The 19,459-nt window shown below is 37.4% G+C and overlaps 1 protein-coding gene across 2 annotated transcripts; it reads right to left on the reverse strand.

The window, feature by feature from the left end:
• Positions 1–87: 87 nt before the first annotated feature.
• LOC137199378 (synaptosomal-associated protein 23-like) lies at positions 88–17,705 on the reverse strand. Of its 2 annotated transcripts, none has more exons than XM_067613638.1 (8): positions 17,566–17,705; positions 11,539–11,653; positions 7,033–7,074; positions 6,604–6,652; positions 4,981–5,098; positions 3,158–3,331; positions 2,880–3,024; positions 88–2,552 (listed from the first exon to the last, which is right to left on the reverse strand). In XM_067613638.1, the coding sequence occupies exons 2-8, from the start codon at positions 11,593–11,595 to the stop codon at positions 2,490–2,492; spliced, it is 648 nt and encodes a 215-aa protein (XP_067469739.1). In that variant the 5' UTR covers positions 11,596–11,653; positions 17,566–17,705; the 3' UTR covers positions 88–2,489. The 2 variants fall into 2 exon arrangements, with proteins under 2 accessions (XP_067469739.1, XP_067469738.1); XM_067613637.1 differs by lacking the exon at positions 17,566–17,705 and adding an exon at positions 17,375–17,510.
• Between the last annotated feature and the right edge of the window lie 1,754 nt (positions 17,706–19,459).

A 19,459-nucleotide genomic window follows, 5' to 3' on the forward strand; every position in this document is an offset into this window, starting at 1 on the left:
AACTTTGAAATTCAGGTGCACAGTTGTACCTTTGCTGACACTGATTTAATTCTAATCGTTAATTCATTAAGAAAAAGTGCAAGAAAATGTATTTCTGAATAGATTTATTGAGTACAAACAATTAAACAGAGGCATATGTGAAACAAAAGGCATTTTTACTTTGTTGAACAGTCATCTGTTCACCGAGCTAATTTCAGATTAAGACGAGCTGCATATGAACACAGTCAAAATAGACAAAACTGTTGTATTTACATTCCAGTGGCTGTTGGTAAAACAATGAATAAACAGCCTCAAGAGGGCGAGGCAGCCTTAGGCTAGGCTAATTAGATCTCTACTGACAAGTAACAGGCTGAGGATGATCACTTATAACAATACAAAGCCCTGAATAACGGTTCATTTCGATCTTTACAAACTCAATAGGTGTATGCCTGCAGCAGAGCACACAAATTATCATTTTTCTTCAAAACAAATAAGCCAGAAGATGCATACAAGAGATATTTTCAGCATGCTGTATTGCTTATCATTACCCAATTTTCCACATCGAGGCCTAACAGAGCCCGCCAGGACTTACTCTGCTTCTACATTTACCCCTTTAACAACACTCATTTACATGTATACTTTTTGCATTTTGCTGCCAGCAGTAATCTATCCGCCAAGCTACGGCTTCAACAAAAACAAATTATGCTTTTCATCATCAGATATTATCGTTTTACTGTAGCTCTGATGTGAAAACTGGATATTTACAGAACAGATGCAAGAGGAGGTGTTTGTGGTACAACGGCTGTTACAACACAACCATTGACCACATACAAGACATTGACAAGGTTCCTGCACATTGTTCCCATTGTTTACTATATTTCAAACTTTTCTGGACTAATTGTTCAAATTTGCAACATCCTTTGGCTTTTTCATTATGACAAAGCTTCTGTATAGTGACCTTATGACATGTGAAACCAGCACATAACTGATACAAGAAACGACAGTGGATTGAATGTACATCCATCCATATACTTCAGGACTACACATTTGTTTTTCACATTTTAACGGACTGTGCAATTATCAAACTCGGGGAAATTAATTTTCCAGACATTTAATTGTGTAGGAACCCTGCATAGACTGTAAATCTCCTCTTGGGTGCTATAAATCTCTATTAACCAGGAAGTAAAGAATGAAATTAGATGAACAGAATGACTATAGGCAATTAATAAAAACAGCAACAGTGTGTTTGAGTATTTAAACCAACACTGTTGTGACAGAGTGGAAAAAAAACTCAAGAGACACTAAACATGAAGTACAGCAGTCGATCCACTGATGACAAATCTGATCATGGAAATAATCTACTGTTGTTTCTCATACTCAATATTGTTATGAAGTAAACTAGATGCATTGGAGGAGGTAATGATGAATATTCTTCATGATGTTTACTGACCCTCCTTCACATTTGAAGGACATTTGTAGTGATTGCTATATGTTCATTTCTAAACACCAGGTCAGTGCCTTATAATTTTCTTGAAAATAGTTACAATAACCTTGATATCCCATCAGTCAGAAAATTATAAAATAACATTTAATTGCTTTCATTCAGGGGTAGGTGCTTTAAATTCCAGCATGAAAAGATTTGTCATGACTCACTTCAAAGCACAACATTTGATTTTTTTTTTTTGAAATAGCTTTTACAACTGAAATGGCATAAATGACATGCAAAAAAAGTGTTAAAAAAAAGACAACTTTATTCGCAAATTATTTCTGCTTGATAAAGAATATTTAAATAAGTATATCATCTCAAAATAATACACATGATACAGTTAACTTAATTACATATTGAACCAATAATTTGACTAAGATGTATCTGTTTCAGGCCAAAGTCAGTGATTTAAGATTAAACTAGATGCAGCTGTACCCCCGCCCCCACTATTGGTACATGACCAACTGGGGAGGATACATAAATTAATGCCGTGGTGATATCTTTCTAAAAATACAGCTAATCAGATCTATTTAAAACAGACATAGTTCATAGTTCTTAAAAGGCAAAACAGAGAAACCGAGAAAGAAAAAGCAGCTGACCTGTGCTTCCCTTCCTTAAGAATGCTGAGATATGATACAACAGACCTGGTAAATATTTGGTTTTAAACAGCAGTGATTGGCAGTCAGGCACTTTCTCTTTGGTGCAGTTTCTGATGCCTTCACTGCTTCTCAAAGTCCAGCATGACTATGAATACATGTGTTAAAGGGTGTACTGGTGTTTTGACAGAAGGGGCCAATTTGTAAAATGTCTAAATGTATTCTATTTACATCTTAGTGCAGTAAAGGCTAGCACACTGCTGGCAAAAAACATTCTCCCTGACTGAATTTTCTTTTTCATGTCAGAGTGTGGGTTCGTGCATGTACGCAAGTAGGCTGTGTCTATGTATGTGTATGTACGTGTATGTGTGTGTGGTGACAGAGGCTCAAGGTTGATGGATAAAACTGGCAGAAGCAGAATTCCTTGTCTAGTTGATGAGCTTGTTGGCTCTCTGGTTCGCTTCATCAATGCGAACTTTGTTCATGTCCGCCTGAAAAGAAGAGAAGAAACAGGTTGTCATCACAAGGTCTACCATTTTTGACTTTAAAAGGCACTTAATTGCATTTGCTCGTTGAAATGGTAATTAAAATTGCACAAAATATGCATTTAATGAGCTCAAACCCAATCCCTAGTTTTTTTTAATTTGGCCATCCAGCTTGAAAATATATAATAAACTATGTATTTCATGAGTGAAACACTTCCTCCCAATACCCCTTTTAAATTCAAGGAAAAAAAAAAAAAAAAAAAAGGTAGCACACGCATGTGTCACAACCAAAAAAATCTGAAGTGTTATAGGTTATAATTCTTATACTCTTACCTTATCATTGATGCGGTCAATCTGTTTGTTCTGCTTGTCTATCTCGTTGCCCATGTCCACAGCCATATTTTTCAGGTTGCCGATGATGCTTCCGACTGCATCCAGATTCTCCTCCATCTCATCCTCGCGTGCATCATTGGTTATCCTATAGCGCAGTCGTAAAATTAGTTTTATTTTGGCTACAGGTCATTTCTAAATTAACGCCATGCTTCTGACAACATTATGGTTTAAGATTCTCAGAGGAAACAAAACGACCAGGGCGAAGATGTGACCCTCACCTCTTGATGTATGGACCTGAGGGTGCTTGGGCGTTCACCTGGCCGGCCTGGCCGTTGCGAACTCCTGAGGGCTGCCTTGAGACTACTCCTGAACCGTCGGCGTTACCTTCGACGTCACCTCCTCCGGTAGCCCAGGTGCGCTTGTATCGTGAGTCGTGCTCGATAGACGTCACCCTGGAGGAAAAACAGAAAGTCAGCAAGGAAATCTGGAAGTGTTTAAATAAAAATGAGAAGAAAGTTACATTAAATACACTGAACTGTCGATAAAAGCATCCACATGAGGTTTAAAAGGCTACAAGTCAGCTATGACTATGCTCACATGTGTCACACTCATAAAAGAAGTTAAAAAAGATTCCCTACCTTATCTTTAGGTAATCATCAAAGAATCCGCTCCTCCAATGTGAAAGCATTTTGGAAAGATTTTTTTTCTCATGTTTAGAACCAGAAATGATCTTACTACGCACACACAGTGACACTTCATATCGATATGGTTTGACGGAGAGAGTTTTAAGTATGCTCAGCACAGAGCGCTGCACCTGTCATGTTAAGAACTCGGTAGGAATACTGTTACGTTCCCTACCCATTCATAAACCACTGGGAATGCTCGCACAGTGAATCAGCATTATTTTGACCATAAAATGCACATCTGACAAGCGAATGTGTAATTTTCTTGTCTTTCCATGTCACACTCTCTGCTATTACCAGCCCCATTTGTGAATGAGGCTGCAGTTTATGTTGTTTTTATGCAAAATCCACCTGACAGATCAGAGTAGCATCACTGAAGCGTTCAACCTCATGATAATAGAGTTGCAGAGTGGGAGAGGCCACTGGTTCCTGAAGTGTTTTTCTCAGTTCTGTATTCTCATTTCAAAGTTTTCTTGTAATAATATCCTGAACGTTGCACAGAAACAGGATTGTGTATACATTCCTATATGTTTATGTTATGGCTGCCAGTTTTAATTATTTTGACTTTGCTTCTGAGAAATCATGTTTGGCATGAAGGACAGCTCTAAATACTACAATACTCAAGAGTATCGGCTGCTGTTGCTATGGAGAAGAAGGCAGTCAGATACACGGATCAGAGCTGTAACAAATTCAAAGTGTTTTGTTGTTGCAGCTGGGAACTAAACACAGGACCATAGCTGCTGAATTCACCCAAAATTGACCCGATATCCGAAAGTAAATTAACTGAAACTACAGATTGTATTATTGGTTTTCTCAGTATGTAATCTTTAGCTTCCGCCCACTGGTGGCAGTGCTCAGAAGAGAATTTTAAGGTCAGTGACTGTATGTTTCTTGCCAAAATGCTATTTGGGAGTTGTAGTTAACTTTTCACCTTACTTTGTTATGTATACATCTTTTGTACTGATTATTTCTCTGTTTCAAACCCTATCAAAGCTGTAGAAGTGCATCAACTGTCAGGCACCTCACATTGTCTATGAAGAAAATGAATGGAATTGTTACGTCTGGTGCTCAGGGGCCTGCAAAAAAAACTCCTCCCACTTTGCAGTTCTACACATGATGTAAAAAATAAACATATCAAAAACAAAATATACTAATGATCAGACTTAAGTAGTTTTATACAGCTCCTTGCTTGTTTGCTCTATATTGCTAATAGCTATCATTGTAAGGCTCAACCACAAGTTTTTGTTAAAAAAACAGCAACATGCTTGTTCCATGAATAATCAAGATACAAACAAGCAAAACAGCAGAGAAAGCATGATAAATATTCTCTCCCAGCTGGCGATAAATAAGTGTTGCACAACCAAAAATCACAACAGTGATTTTTTGGAGCCTTCACCGGGGCTGAGAGTTCAGTGTACCTGTCACAGGGGCAGACACAGAGACCGCAGCACTTAGAGAGGTCAGTCAGGTTTTTCTCAGCCTGTTTCATGTCCTGGTTGATCTGGTCCAAGCCCTCCTCCACATTCTTCAGTTGCTCTGAAACACACAGATCGCACCACGTCAGAGTCTCCCCTTTTTCGTATCTACATATATTTTATAGAGTAAGAATGTTTTGTTTTGTTTATTGCCTTTATTTATCCGTTTTTAGAATAGATATAATTAAAGTTTAATGATCCCTATGAGGGTTCTTAAATTGGGTCAATAACTGGGTCATTGCAGCAGCAAAAAAATAGATACACATAACAAAAAAAAAAAAGAGAATATACTGCAAAATTTTCAAACAGGGAACACAGAACGAACACATAAAGTTACATACAGACAAGTGACTGGTCCTGAGAAAAAACTAAATAAAACATAAAACAAACCAAAAACACTAACACACTAGTTTGACCAGCAATATTTAGGGATGCACAATAAAAAAAACATTCTGGTTGATACTGATACACAATCAAATAAATGCTTTTAGTTGCCATTGTAAAGTCTGGACTTTACCAACTGTATTGGAACAGATGCAAACATCTAAAAAACTGTTCTGCTTTAATACTTCACACAACAATGTTTCTAAGTGCTCGCAGTCACATGAGGAAGTCAGCAAAAATTTAATTTAGGAGCATAACAGCATAGCATAACAATGATTCAAACATCTTTGTCCTTGAAATTTTTCTATAGTAGACATTTTTTTGACAGCTTTCTTGTACAATCCTGACTGCCAAATGTGAATAAAAGCTTCTGTAGATATTAAAAACAGAGAATATGTTCCCTTCAATCAATAAATGTCTTGCAAAGTTGAAATGTGAAAGTTATTGAAATGAAAAAAATGTCATGAAAATATTGACATCTGGTTGATTTTAACTGCGACAAAAACTCAAAAATATGAAAAAAAAAAAAAAGAGAAAGCAATCTGATGCACAAGGACGTGTTTCAGTGTATTTTAGAAAAATCCCAAGTTTGTAAATGGTAAATGGTAAGTGGACTGTACTTGTATAGCGCCTTTCTAGTCTTCCGACCACTCAAAGCGCTTTTTACACTAAGAATCACATTCACACACATTCATACGCTGAATGGGTACAGGGGCTACCATGCAAGGTCCCAACCTGCCCATCAGAGGAAGCTAACCATTCACACACATTCATACAGTGATGGCACAGCCATCAGGGGCAATTTGGGGTTAAGTGTCTTGCCCAAGGACACATCGGCATGTGGACTGGAGGAGGCGGGAATCGAATCGCCGATCTTCCGATTAGTGGATGACCCGCTCTACCTCCTGAGCCACAGCCGTCCGCCCGTTTGTAGATGGTAATAGTATTAGCATGGGATAGTAAATGTCATCGGTCACTTACAGTTAGTTTCCTTTGAAAAATGTGAAAAAAGTGATTCTCTTAACTTAACCATTAACATTCACTGTCTTGGGGATGCCACAGGAAAAAAAGAAAAGAAAAACATTTAAGAAGTAAAAGAAAATATGATTTAATGAGTTGGAAAAAAGACGCCAGGAGGAAACAAGTGCATTAAACCTGGCAGTTTTTATGTTGTATATCTACCTCCTTGCTGGTCCAACATCACCATGGTGTTGACGCCGGTCTGTTTGCTCTGAAAAGACAAGAGTCACACAAATTCAGAACCAATAAAAAGACTAAAAATTGATTAATATATTATGAAGGATGGAAATGATCAGGGTTGAATATATTTTAGGATATTGGATGGGATGTTAGGATGTTGAATACATTTGTTTTGATAAAAACTTATGATATTAATTTAAACATCTTTTCCAACTTAAATGCAAACATATATATACGTATAACAGGAATACGACTAAATCGTGACCCATGTCATCTGCTAAAATCAGCATATATTGCTACAATCTTCCTAAATCCAACCCAGGTACAACATGGACCCACTTTCCAGTCAATAAAAACAGGACTACATGTGTGTTTTGTGCCAGAAGGAGCAGCAAATTGTCAAAGTCTCACCTCCTCTGCCATCTGCAGCATCCTCCGTGTGCTTTCCAGTGACTGGGGACAAAAAAAAAAAAACAGGAGGTGTTAGTGAATAATGAGAAGTGAGAAAATTTCTTACCCAAAAGTAATTTTCACAGATAATAAGGGACTGGTTATGAGTGCATTCGCACCTCAGATTTTTCTATGGCCAAAAACAGTTGATACATTATTGTGTCAAAACAAATGTGACCTGAGTCTCTTGAGTTTTATGTATTAACATATTTTTCCTGGAGATAGGAAAAAGTTCATTTTGTTTATGTTTGGGACAGATGGACCAATGTCAAACTCAGACAAAGTTTTACATTTATCTGGCTTCTATCTGGACTTTGGTTTTTCTAGTTATTTTCCAACAAACCGATCGATAGGTGTGAATGTTGCCTTAAGAGGCGGAGAGATCAGAACAGAAGAGAACAGAAGGGAATTAAAAAGGAGACAATAAGATGAGAGCAAGATAAGAGGGATAAGGAGAATGGAAAGATGCACATGATAAGAAAAAACATGCAGGAAGCGACACCATTAATATTCATAAAGATATGAAAGTAGATGGCAACAAGTCTATAAAACCAGAGGGTAAAGCTATAAGATCATATCACTGTGTGCCCACACTTTGCCTGAAAATAGCTTTTATACTGTGGTTCTTATTATTTACTTCTGTGTCTGAATTATGTTTTCTCTGCTCCTGTCCGTACTGTGATACTGTGATACTGCATATAATTTGGGATTCTAGTTATTAAAACATCATGATACAGGTTTTTTTTAACATCATGATTTGTTTTCCTGCTCTTGGGTTATTTTAATTATCGTTTAGCCTGACAATTATTTTCATGATTAATTATTTGGTCTATAAAATACCAGGAAATAGTGAAAAATACCCATGATGATGTATTCAAATTGCTTTTTTTGTGTGACCAACAGTTTCAAAAATAAATGTTATTAAGGTTACTATCACATGCGATAAAGAAAAGCAGGAAAATCTCATAACTGGCATTTTTGCTTAAAGCATCATTATACTATTAATTGATTGTCCAAATAGTTGCTGATTCATTTCTGATGATCACCTTCAGCTCTCGAGCTTATTTGACCGTTCAAACTTAGAGAAACGACCAATGATAGTATCTCGGTCATTATGTCCACACTGCTGGTGATTTTCAGTTTCAATTTTATCGTTTAAGGTGAAAATCAATAGCTGTCCCCAAAAAAAATGTCATTACGTATAAATAATATTTTGTTAATATCAGCCAGCTCTACTTTCCACCACTGAGCTGAAATAATTTGCCATTTATCATTTTTTGTCATTAAAAAAAAAAAAAAGCCAAAACTTCATTGGGTCCAGTTTCATATATGTGAATATTTGCTGGTCTAGTCATCTACAGTCTTCTGTGGTTTTACTATTTGGTCTGTTGGTCAAGACAAAACAAGCAATTTGAATGTGTCACTATTTTCTGGCATTTTATAGATCGGATGATTAATTGATAAAATAATTGATGTATTAATCATAAAATAGTTGCAGCATTAGCCCTTTTTTTTTTGTTAAATTATATGATGCTTGATTTGACCACACTTATATCTGGAATACATCTAGGCTGCATAGAGACGTGATGTGACAACTTCAATAATTGGTTAGAAAATGGGATATTTTTGATGTCCAGAACATTATATGCGTCCGGTCCATTACGACATTAAACGCCTCACTAGAACTGCCAGCATGTCCGCAAACTGTGTCATGTAGTTACATAAATAAAACCTTGTCATTGTGCCACTCTTTGTGACCAAGTCACATGGGTAAAAGGTACGAAAGTTAATCTGCAGCACGACACAGACACAAAAAGTGTTGACGACGAGCTGGAATGCAGTCAGTTCAGGTGAGTTACGCCTTTGTGTCTCTATTAATAGCAAGTAAGCGCTGTACAGAGAGCGGGGCATCCAAAGGAGCGAAGCGCAGAAGCAACTCGGGGGGCATGACTCCTTTGTTACCATCACTAAAGAACTGTTAACAAGAGAGAGGAAGAGTGGAGACCATATTTCTCATTCTCTCTGTGTTGTGTTTGCTCTGAATACATTAATCAGTGAGTTGAGAAACAGACAAACATGGAATTGGCGAGAGCGATGTGTTGAGCTCAGCCAGGTTTCTGTTGGCTTAGCCAGAACATCACTTGGGTGGATAAACATTACATTATGTCTCCTAAAATCCTTGAACTTGGCTAATTAAGCCTGAAATTGCACTCTTAGCCAAATTTTCCAGATTGGGGTGTTGTGAGAAATCTTTGAGATGCAGACAATGGTGTGGTATTTTTATCATTTGTTTGGGATGGCTCAAGGGAGACTACAGTTAGGCGAGGAACATGCAGGTTCCAGAAAACTACATAAAATTCAAGGGTTTTTCTACCACAAAAAGAATAAATCACACTATGGATATTAATGTGCTGCAGTAAACCAGGATGCTTAGGAAGTATCACACAAACAATACATTTAAATAACATGCGGAAGCCGTTTTTAGGTACTGGAGAATGAAAAAAGGCCTTGAAATTGTGTGAGAGCTAAGGTTAGACAGTCTTTTCTTATCATTTAAAAACTCTGATGTTGCCCTGATACACTGCCAGCCATGCTCTGAGTGTTTCAGGTATGAATTGTTACCCAAAGCAAGGCTGTAAAGTAGCATTAGCAGAAGGAGGATCCTCTTTGATCTCTTAAGATCAGAATGAGACAGATGTCAGTCAGTCAGTCAGTCAGGCAGCAGTGGAAGGAAGAGAGAGAAAAGAAAGGAAGATTGTGGGTTAAGTCAGTAAACACATATATAGAGAGAGAGGAAAAAAAACACACTATACAAGAGAAAAAAGAGGAGAAAAGACACACAATTAGTACAGTCAAAATTAGAGGAAGGTGAAGTGCACAGCTACGAGCGCAGCTAGAGTAAGTTAATTTGCCTCCATTTGAATCAGATGGCTGATCATATGATGCCCTGGAGTGCTGATTAAACAATTATCTCCTTGATAATAAAACGCTTAGATATAGCTGACAACATTCAAACTGTCAAAACCACAGAGGGGTAAGGGAGCTATCAGGCTAAATTAGGCGTAAAGCCTTACACACTTCCTATTAATGCCTGGCTTAATAATCAACTGTGAATGCAATGAATCTAATCACACAGCCCTTTGCTCCTCCAGTGCTTTGTTGCAGCAACACCAGTATTACATGATTGTGTGTGCTCTGTCTTTCCTACTGATGCTTTTCCGACTAAGCCAAAATTTGCTTCTTTTTTTTTAAAAAAAAAAAAACATGGATATTGACAGTGATTACTCCATGATGATAATGACAAATCTTGATTAATTCCCACTGACAATGGCCATGATTAAATTAGATATTTCAATAACACTTATGCGCCAATTACATGATTAACTGAAGACATATAGTTGATTATCTGCATTTTGAATGTTTTACATTAAGTTTTTGTGCTTTGGACATTGAAGGAATAGTTTTACATTTTGGGAAATAAGCTCATTTGAGAGAGTTAGATGAGAAGATATATATAACTCTAATGTTTGTATGCTAAATATGAAGCTAGAGCCAGCAGGCGATTAGCTTAGCTTCTGTTTTCGTATGGATTAAACCAACTAGATAAAACGTGTTGATTAGTGAATTTTAGAGGTTCTGGGAGGCACATTTTTTTTAAAACCTCTGGACGGAGCTTGGCTGGCCTTTTCCTCCCATTTCCAGCCTTCATGCTAAACTAAGCTAAGTGTCTCTTGGCTTTATCTTTATATTTAGTGTACCAACATTGGTGTGGTATCAGTCTTCTGATTCAACTCTCAGCAAAAAAGGAAACAAGCTGTATTTTCCTCCTTAAAAGTACAAACACTGAAACGTAAACCATTCAAAGCTGCAACCATGCAGATAATCAACTAAATGTTCCATTAATCATGTAATCTAGTAACAATGACTTCCAGTGGTGATGTTTTCACAGGTGAAAATAAGGAAAACAATTTATTTTAGAGGTCTGTAATTTCTGAATTATTTCCAGGGATGTTTCCTGGAAAGGTTTATGTAATTTGGTACTAATTATTGCCAAAATTGTTTTTCCTTTAATGCTCAATTTAAACCCAAGTTAATAATTGTTCAATATTTGTTTAATCTTGGAAACATTATCCCTCGGATATGTTGACTTACTTGCTTGCCTGTATACAAATTTGCCATTTTTGCATGTTCAGCTCACTTGCTGTACATCGACTAAAAGAACCTATAATCTCTGAAAATTACTGACCCATAAAATAAAATATTACTGAGAAAAGTATCAAAACATCTGTAGAAATTTCTCCACTGTCCATCTGTACGTTCAGTATGTTCCTAACACTCATTGTTCGACCACGGCTTTTGTTTGCAGCCTTCACATTTTTGACATTTGATACTGAAACATTCTGGGTAGAGTATCACAATGAGAGAATGACGGAGTGAGACAGACTCTGTGTGTGTGTGACTCAGTACCTCGTCAGTCACTGCGTTGGCCCTCAAGGTCATCTCTTCCACAGTCATGTCGTCCATGTTCTTGCTGTCTTGTCTGGAGGCTCCTCCTGCGGCACCAAGCTCAATATTCTGCGGCCTGCAAAATTGGGCAGAGTTCAAAGATTACTCAGTAACACCACGTCAGGAGGGCATCAATTACCATAAAACTCTGTGACATACAGATACTGTAGGCCAACCAAAAAAAAAAAAAAAAAACATGTTCTATGACCATACAAGACCAAAAAGAAAATTATACACCAAACACCGCTGGCCAAAGAGTGAAGTGGATTAACTTTGAGAGGGATTATAGCATCATAAGGACTCCAATCAGTAATGAAACAATTGGTTGATCAGCAGAAAAACAATTGATATATTGATATATATTTACTATAGCCTGATTGATACTGGGTCCTGAGGCCAAAACTAATATTTTTGAATTTGAAATGTCTGCTGATAGTAATTTTTAAACAGAATTACAAAACTGAATCAAAGTGACCAAGACTTGAACTGCTCAAGAATTGTTAACAGTTGAAAAAACAAACAAACAACAAACTATGTAATGACACTACATCTAAATGACCTACAGTATCATATACAGTATCTGGCATTTCTATACAGCAACTTCTTGTTAATAGTCTGCTGACATATTCTCTATGATAAGCTAATATATGCGCTCTAATTTTTATAATCAGTTAATAGTTAAAGGTTCTATATGTAGGAATCAGAAATTCCTTCTAGTTAGTGACATCCGTGGCCGTTAAATGAGCTGCTGTCAACATCCAGCAGAGACTAATGAAGGTGATGTCTTTTTCCTGGCTTATACTTCTCATATTTACATTCAAGATCTCTAATGTCGTGTTTTGCGCCGTGTTTCAGCAAAGCAAAGCGTGTTTCTAGTCGGATAGCACCGTTTTTGTTGTGTTGTTGTGTGGTTATGCCAGTCTTTTGTCGACATTAGCGAGAGAGAGGTACAAGGCACTTGGGAGCGTGCAAAAATGTAACTTCTGTTGGATTTTCGGGAAAAATCTGGCCCGAGTCCTTCACATAGAAATCAGTCCACAAGCTGTTGCAGACGACCGACAAAGTCAGGGAAGGTCTCATTTTTTACGTTACATTACTACCATTAGCAATAAAAAACGATTAATATATGTAAATTGCTCCACAATTCTACTTATCAAACCTTTAAGGACATTTATACCAAGTAAGAATACCAAAAACTTGCTGGTTACAGCTTCTGAAATGTGATGTTTCTTTGCTTTTCTCTCTCTTTTGTCTCAAATCATGATACATTTAAAACTTTTCTTTGTTTCCTGGTCAAACAAAAAAATGCAATTTGGCTCTGGAGGGAGTTTTTAACTATTTTTTTGACATATTATAGACTCAACAAGTTAATCGTTAAATTACTGATATTGATATGATGAAAACAACCAGTAGCGCTACATAAAATTCTGTAATTTTAAACCCTTTGTATACCATGTGTGTCTCAACTGAACAGCAGTCCATTCTTGTCCCAAACAGTGCATGAAAATGACATTTATCCCAGTGTTGCTTTTCTAACAACGTACATCTGAAGGCCTTTTCAGTGACATAAATCCAAAATGTTTCGCTTTGTAAAACAGGGTGGAAACACAAAGCAGAATCTAGATTCTGAGCTTTACAGGTACCTAAAGGTTATCAGTTGTTAACTTCCCATAGTGGAAAAGGCACACATCCAGTGCCACCGCACTAATCAGGGCTCGGTGCCGTATACCATATGTATGTTCATGTCACTCATATGGAGAGGGAAGAAAAAGATGCAAAACCTAAACAAATCAGACTATTTTCCTGCCCCTGAAGGATTGGTAGGAGTCTGCTCACATACATCAGGTTTGCTGATAAAGGAAACAAAAGTCAGTTTCAGTGATGAAGTAAAACTATCTTTTTGTGAGCCTAGAGCAGTTCCTTGTTGGTGTAAAGCTTAGCTGCAGTATGGCTAGCAGAATGTATGCTAAAAATGAGGGAACATAGATAAGGAGGCTGTGATAGGGAAATGGGAATTGTGAGATTTGATGGTGGTAACTGCCAGAAGGGTGAAAAACATTACTAAGATTTGCTACAACACAAAAAACTAGACTGTAGATCAAAGAAATGACAAAACTTATAACTGTATCAAAATGAATAAAATAAAACAAGATAAAATGACTGGTGGAAAGGTAAAAAAAAAAAACAAACCCAAATACCACAGGTGAGAGAAATGTTTAAAAGATATGCCTTAAATTATCTTCCACAGATAATATCATGATGTAATGCAAGTTTATGTTATTCTGGTTTTAAAGAGGTAGCATCACAATTAAGTGACACACATTTCTTCACTGCTTTAACTGAGTAAAATGAACAATTATTGATGACAAATTTAATTATGATCTTTTTCAGAATTCTTGTATGTAAATATTTCCTGAATGTACGAAAAATCATCCCAAAACATCTATACGTGCCATTAATATATCTATAAAGGAAATGAGTCAAGCATGTGACATTTGAGTGTGTTTATATCGCCTTGATCTTTAAAAACAGAGCTTCATGATTAAGACTAATATCATACTATCATTAACTTACATGGTGTAAGCCTAGGATGAGCATTGACTGATGATTTTCTCACAGTTTCTGCGTCTCATGTCAACATTATAAGTACTTTCAACAACAATTCATTTTCAAGGTGAAATGAAAATAGAATAACATTCTATGAAAAATCAATCATGAAGACCAGTATCACCAAATATGATTCTTTAAATTCAAGTTCAAGTTTACGTGTCCACTAGTATATTTATAGTCTGGACATATGTCTTACATCATGTGAGATACATTGCACCGACTTAATTGCCTGAAAGTGGGTGAAAGGTTAAATATAGTTCAGTAAAATTCCACTGAAGTGCAACTTTGGTTTCTCAACAATAAACACTGAGTGCTTAAGAAGTGCCTGTGTGATTAACTATAAAACTATTAAAACTAAAGGGCAAAAGGCTCAGACACTATAGAGGAGGTCCAGTACAAAAGACAGAGTGCTCATGTGACGATGCGATTCATGATATTATCCCGATAATCATCAAAATATGCTTCAAATTCTTAAAAATGGCGCTAAAAGATACTAGAATCACTTTACCTTACATTTTGTTAAGAAACTAATTTACATCATAGATAGGACACACCATCTTTCTTTAGTGAACATCCTTTTTAGTGAAAAACAAACAAACAAACAATGACTGGAAAGATGTAGGCTCCACCTTGTGGCAATTAATCAATAAATCAATATAGGACTGTACGTTGTTAGCGAGCTAGACAGCTTTTCCAAGTCACTAATGTGACGATATTCATATTAATGCTGATTCACGATTATCCTGATAATGTTAATTCACCAGAATCAACTTATCATGTTGAGTGAGTCATGAGTGTCTTTTTTTTTTTTTTTTTGAAATCGTGGTTCACGATAAAATCTTTTATCATCCCATCCCTACTTCTCACAACAGACACCCCACAATGTGATGCACTAAGACACGTCCACATTTTAAAGCTCAGTGCAGGCTCAAAATTTAGATTTCATGATCTTGCACAATATGTACAACTGCAGAGCGGGGATAACGCAAGCATTTACTGTGAACCAGTGGCAGGAAGTGTTGATCGAAGCTGACCACTGAGCGCCACATGTTGTGAAATTACATTTTTTATGCTTTCAGATTGGTTTTAGATATCGCAAAAGGAGGACTGGACTTCAACAGAGTTCAGTCGAAGTACGGAAGATGAAAGCAGATCAGGATAAAAATCCTTCTATGTGTTAGAGGATTGTAAGAACAGAGGAATACAGAAAGAGAGAATACTGTAGCAGTGCTCTCCACTGAGGATGTTGCTGCAAATGCTGTCAAAGACTCTGGATGGTTTCTCAATTCATGAATACGACTACACTGACAAGCAGAAGCAGTTAGTGGGGACACAATTTGAGTAATAAATGTGGTTTTATTGTGTTTTTCAAGGTAATCTATTTGTTGTTTTGTTTTAGTTCCCTAATTCTAAATCATAACATTAAAAGCTAATCACTGAATGGTTAAGCAATCTGATTCATGCATTTAGTGGCCTTAATGCAGTCCAGCATCGCAGGATGTACTGGAATGACGGGTGTAATGGCGGCGTCGGACAAGCATTGCTGCACAAGGTGTCATGAGATTGAGTCATAAAGTCATAAGCAAAGAATTAAACTTGTTTTTCTGTGATGTAGACAAACTACACTGTCAAAGAAAGAGACAGTTAACCGTAAACACACTGTTGTTTATTCCAAGTCAAGAGTTTTTAGATACCAACATTCAGGAAACACTGCTTACAGTAATTCCCCTATCCTTTTTCTCTTTCTTTCCTGTCCTCCTCTTTTCCTTTGGAGTTCATTTAACATTTTCCTGTTTTGCAAATAACCCCTGAACTTTAAGTTCCCTTTCAAACCTGCAGCAACTACACATCCTGTGGAAAAAAAAAAAAAAAAAAAAAAACTGGGAAAATGGATAGTCTACTTGGCAGACAGTTCAGAGGATTTAATGTTGTTGACTCTGCATTTTTTCTGTTTTTGGAAAGAGGGCACTTGGTTCACACAGGCTTGACTGCTTTTTCTAGCTGATTATTGGACTTGGCCAGACACTGATGTGAGTTTACAACTGTAACACTGAATGAAGACTCATTCAGACGTATTGCGCACTTCTGAAATGCCAAGCCACAACAAGAGCATATGAACATGTCAACACTAGAAGGTCAATTACATGTGCCAGTAAAGCAGACCTCTGTATAGCTGGATATTTATCCACATAACTCAAGTGATGAGAAGCTTACACTTATGGATAACACAAATGGATAAACACTACTTGTTTCTCATGCAGTTTGAACCCTATATTTTCACACCTAACACTAAATAACAGGTACACAAAGCTGACACCACACCACCATGTCTTCACAGCCACAAGAAGAATAATTTAACAAGCCTTAAAGAGGACATACCCACTCATGCTGTCTTGACTGTGTTTTCTTCACCGCACCAACAGCAAGTGTTTAAAAGCAAGAGCTCCTACAGGGAAACACATTTCTTGTTCTTCTACCCAAACCTGTTCCTCCAGCTTTAACTCCCAGCACACACTGACGTCTTTGCTTATTCCTATCATATGTACTTATTCATATCCTCCTCCTTGATCTTTTTTAAGATTCAAACACAGAAGCCATTTTTTTTTTGCCCCCCTCCCCCTCCAACCACCTCTCCTGTTGAGTTTTGTATGTTGTGGACAAGGTGGTTGACTGATAATGCTGACCTGTGTACATAAACAAACCACAGGGCCGATGACATCATGCTGTGCAAGGGGGAAAAAAACCCTGAACCATGAACCTTTATTTCTTACAGAATATGATTTATAGCGGATAAAAACAAGCGTCCACCGTCTTCACCAAAACTGCCAATCAAAAGTGAAGACATCGGGGAAAACACAGCTGATAATTAATCATTTCCGGCGTGTCACATTTTTAATAGCTGCAATGCTGTGGCTACACACCTGACCTTCGTTATCTCGTAAACAATGGAGGAAAGTTGAGTGCTTAGCAACTATTTACCGTCGGTCACCTGATAAACAGGTGACGTTAGGGTGAAAGAGTAACAGGACCCAAAAACATGAAAAACAAGAGCAGTCCCCCACACCCAAGACACCAAAGTTGTGGCAGTAAAATCTCCCCCAAAGTAACACTTTTAAACATAAAGAAAGGGTGAAAAAACAGAAAACTGTGTCAAACAGTCGGTCAAAGCTGGTAATAGTTTCCTTACATTGTTTAAAAAGTTGCTCTTGTTGTTCTCAAGTTGTTGTAAATAACGTTACAGCAGGATCCGGGAGCAACTTAGCTGGTGTGCTAGCTCGCTAGTTCCGCTTTCCTGTCAACTACACAACGCCGCCACCCAAATAACTATGTTGAGAGGAAAAAGCGAGAGAGATATTTATCTAGGGAGTTAATACTTACAGTTAACCCTCCTTGTTTCGAAAAAATCACCTCGCAACTCCTCCTTCTTTACGGTATGTGAACTTGACTCTGGCAACTTCTGGATTCCTTCAGTGGTTCCAACGTCTGGCTGCCCGAAGTGTGTCGGTTGGTGCCTTTACGTGCTGTCGGAAATATCACGATTCCAAACCCGAGCTAATGTAGGCGAGTTTCACCTACTTTCCTTTGTTATTTTACTTCAATACAACAATAAGGTAAAAGGTAAAAAAAAAAAAAAAAGGCAAAAATACCCACAAAGCACTCGTAAAGCAAGGTGGCCCCTGTCAGATAAATGATGTAGTGTATTCTAGGATTATTATTGGTAATGCATTAAAGGAAAGCAGCATTTTAAAAGACGGGTTCACATGTTTTCAAATTTCTCTTAAAGCAATAGTCAGGTGCCCAAATTAACACTGAAATAGGGGTTTCTTGCCATATTCATCCCTCATGTTCATACTGTCCATTAGACGATCATTTAATTTCAATGCATTTACAATCTAAGTGATGGGACCCAAAATCCACATACCACCTGTGCAAAAATGTATTTAGAAGTTTATCTGAAGCTAATATGAAGCTTCAGTCGTCCAAATTAGTCAAATCAAGTGGATATCTTTCAACGTTACAGTCTTTTTAGAGCCAAAGTCCCTCTTTTTTCCACTATACTTCCACCGCAGCTCCATGGGGAAACCCAAAGAGGTAATTTTTTTATGATAAAAAGACTGTAAATGTGGCAGATATCCACTTGATGTGACTAACTCAGACTGTTGAAGCCTCATAGAAGCCTCAGATAAATGTTTAAATGCATTTTTGCACAAAATGACTGTGTAAACACGCAGTGGATTTTGGCCCCCGTCACTTACATTGAAAGGGGATCTTTCAATAGCCAGTATGAACAGGGGGAATGATTACAGTGAGGAAAACCTCTATCAGTGTTCATATGGTCACCTGAGTGTTGTTTTAAGACAGACTTGAAAAATTGTGAACCTGTCCTTTAATATAGTTGGTGCTTGATATGGTGGAGCAATTTCACTACTAGTGTTGTTGGATGGTCTATTGAAATGTACCTTACAAGCTTATAGCCTATGTTTTATATGTAACATCTACATCTGCAAAGCAACTAGTATCGGTTGCTGTCAGACAGATGTAGTGGAGTAAAAAGTGCAATACTTTACTCTGAAATGCAGCAGAGTTAAAGTAGAAATGAAATGTTCTTGGTTACTTTTCATCACTGCAGATGTGGTAGGAACTGAAGCTAGTTGATGTAATTTTATTGTGTGGTAAGTAAATGATAACCATGGCAATACGTTTATATTTTCATTTCTCCTTTTTTTTTGTTTTTGTTTTTGTGAAACTCATAATGGGTTTCGGCCACTAAATTAGTTCCTCCCCTTAATTCCGCTGCTGTTGCCAGCACTTGTATTTGAAACTCTCAGAGGAAGGAGCTTTCGACAGGCACTTGAACGCACCACATGATGGTACGCATGTCCTGTCATATGACTCCAGAGGAAAAGAGACGCTGCTCATTTTCCCCACATGAGTGCAGCATTTACCCTTCACCCAGACCTCCCCCTCTCCCCCTCCTTCCCCCCCACCTCCCTCTCAGTATTTTATATGAAGACAGACTGCTGGATATTTTTTCATAGTGTTTCTGAGAGATGTTCTGAAATCTGAGCCTCTAGCATTGAATCTGCTGTGTAATTCCCAAGTTTTATGGTTTAAACCACAAAAGCCCATTCAAGGTGACTGCAAAGACACCGGGCAGAGTGCCAGCCAACATATCAACTGACAATGTCTAAAAGGCAAGTGTTTTTTTTCTCCCTCTAACTGCAGCTGAATATATTGTCCCTGTTGGGTCACCTACAGCTAAATACCTACA

The sequence above is a fragment of the Thunnus thynnus genome, chromosome 16 (genome assembly GCF_963924715.1).
Source record: "Thunnus thynnus chromosome 16, fThuThy2.1, whole genome shotgun sequence".
In the NCBI taxonomy this organism is placed as follows: domain Eukaryota; kingdom Metazoa; phylum Chordata; class Actinopteri; order Scombriformes; family Scombridae; genus Thunnus; species Thunnus thynnus.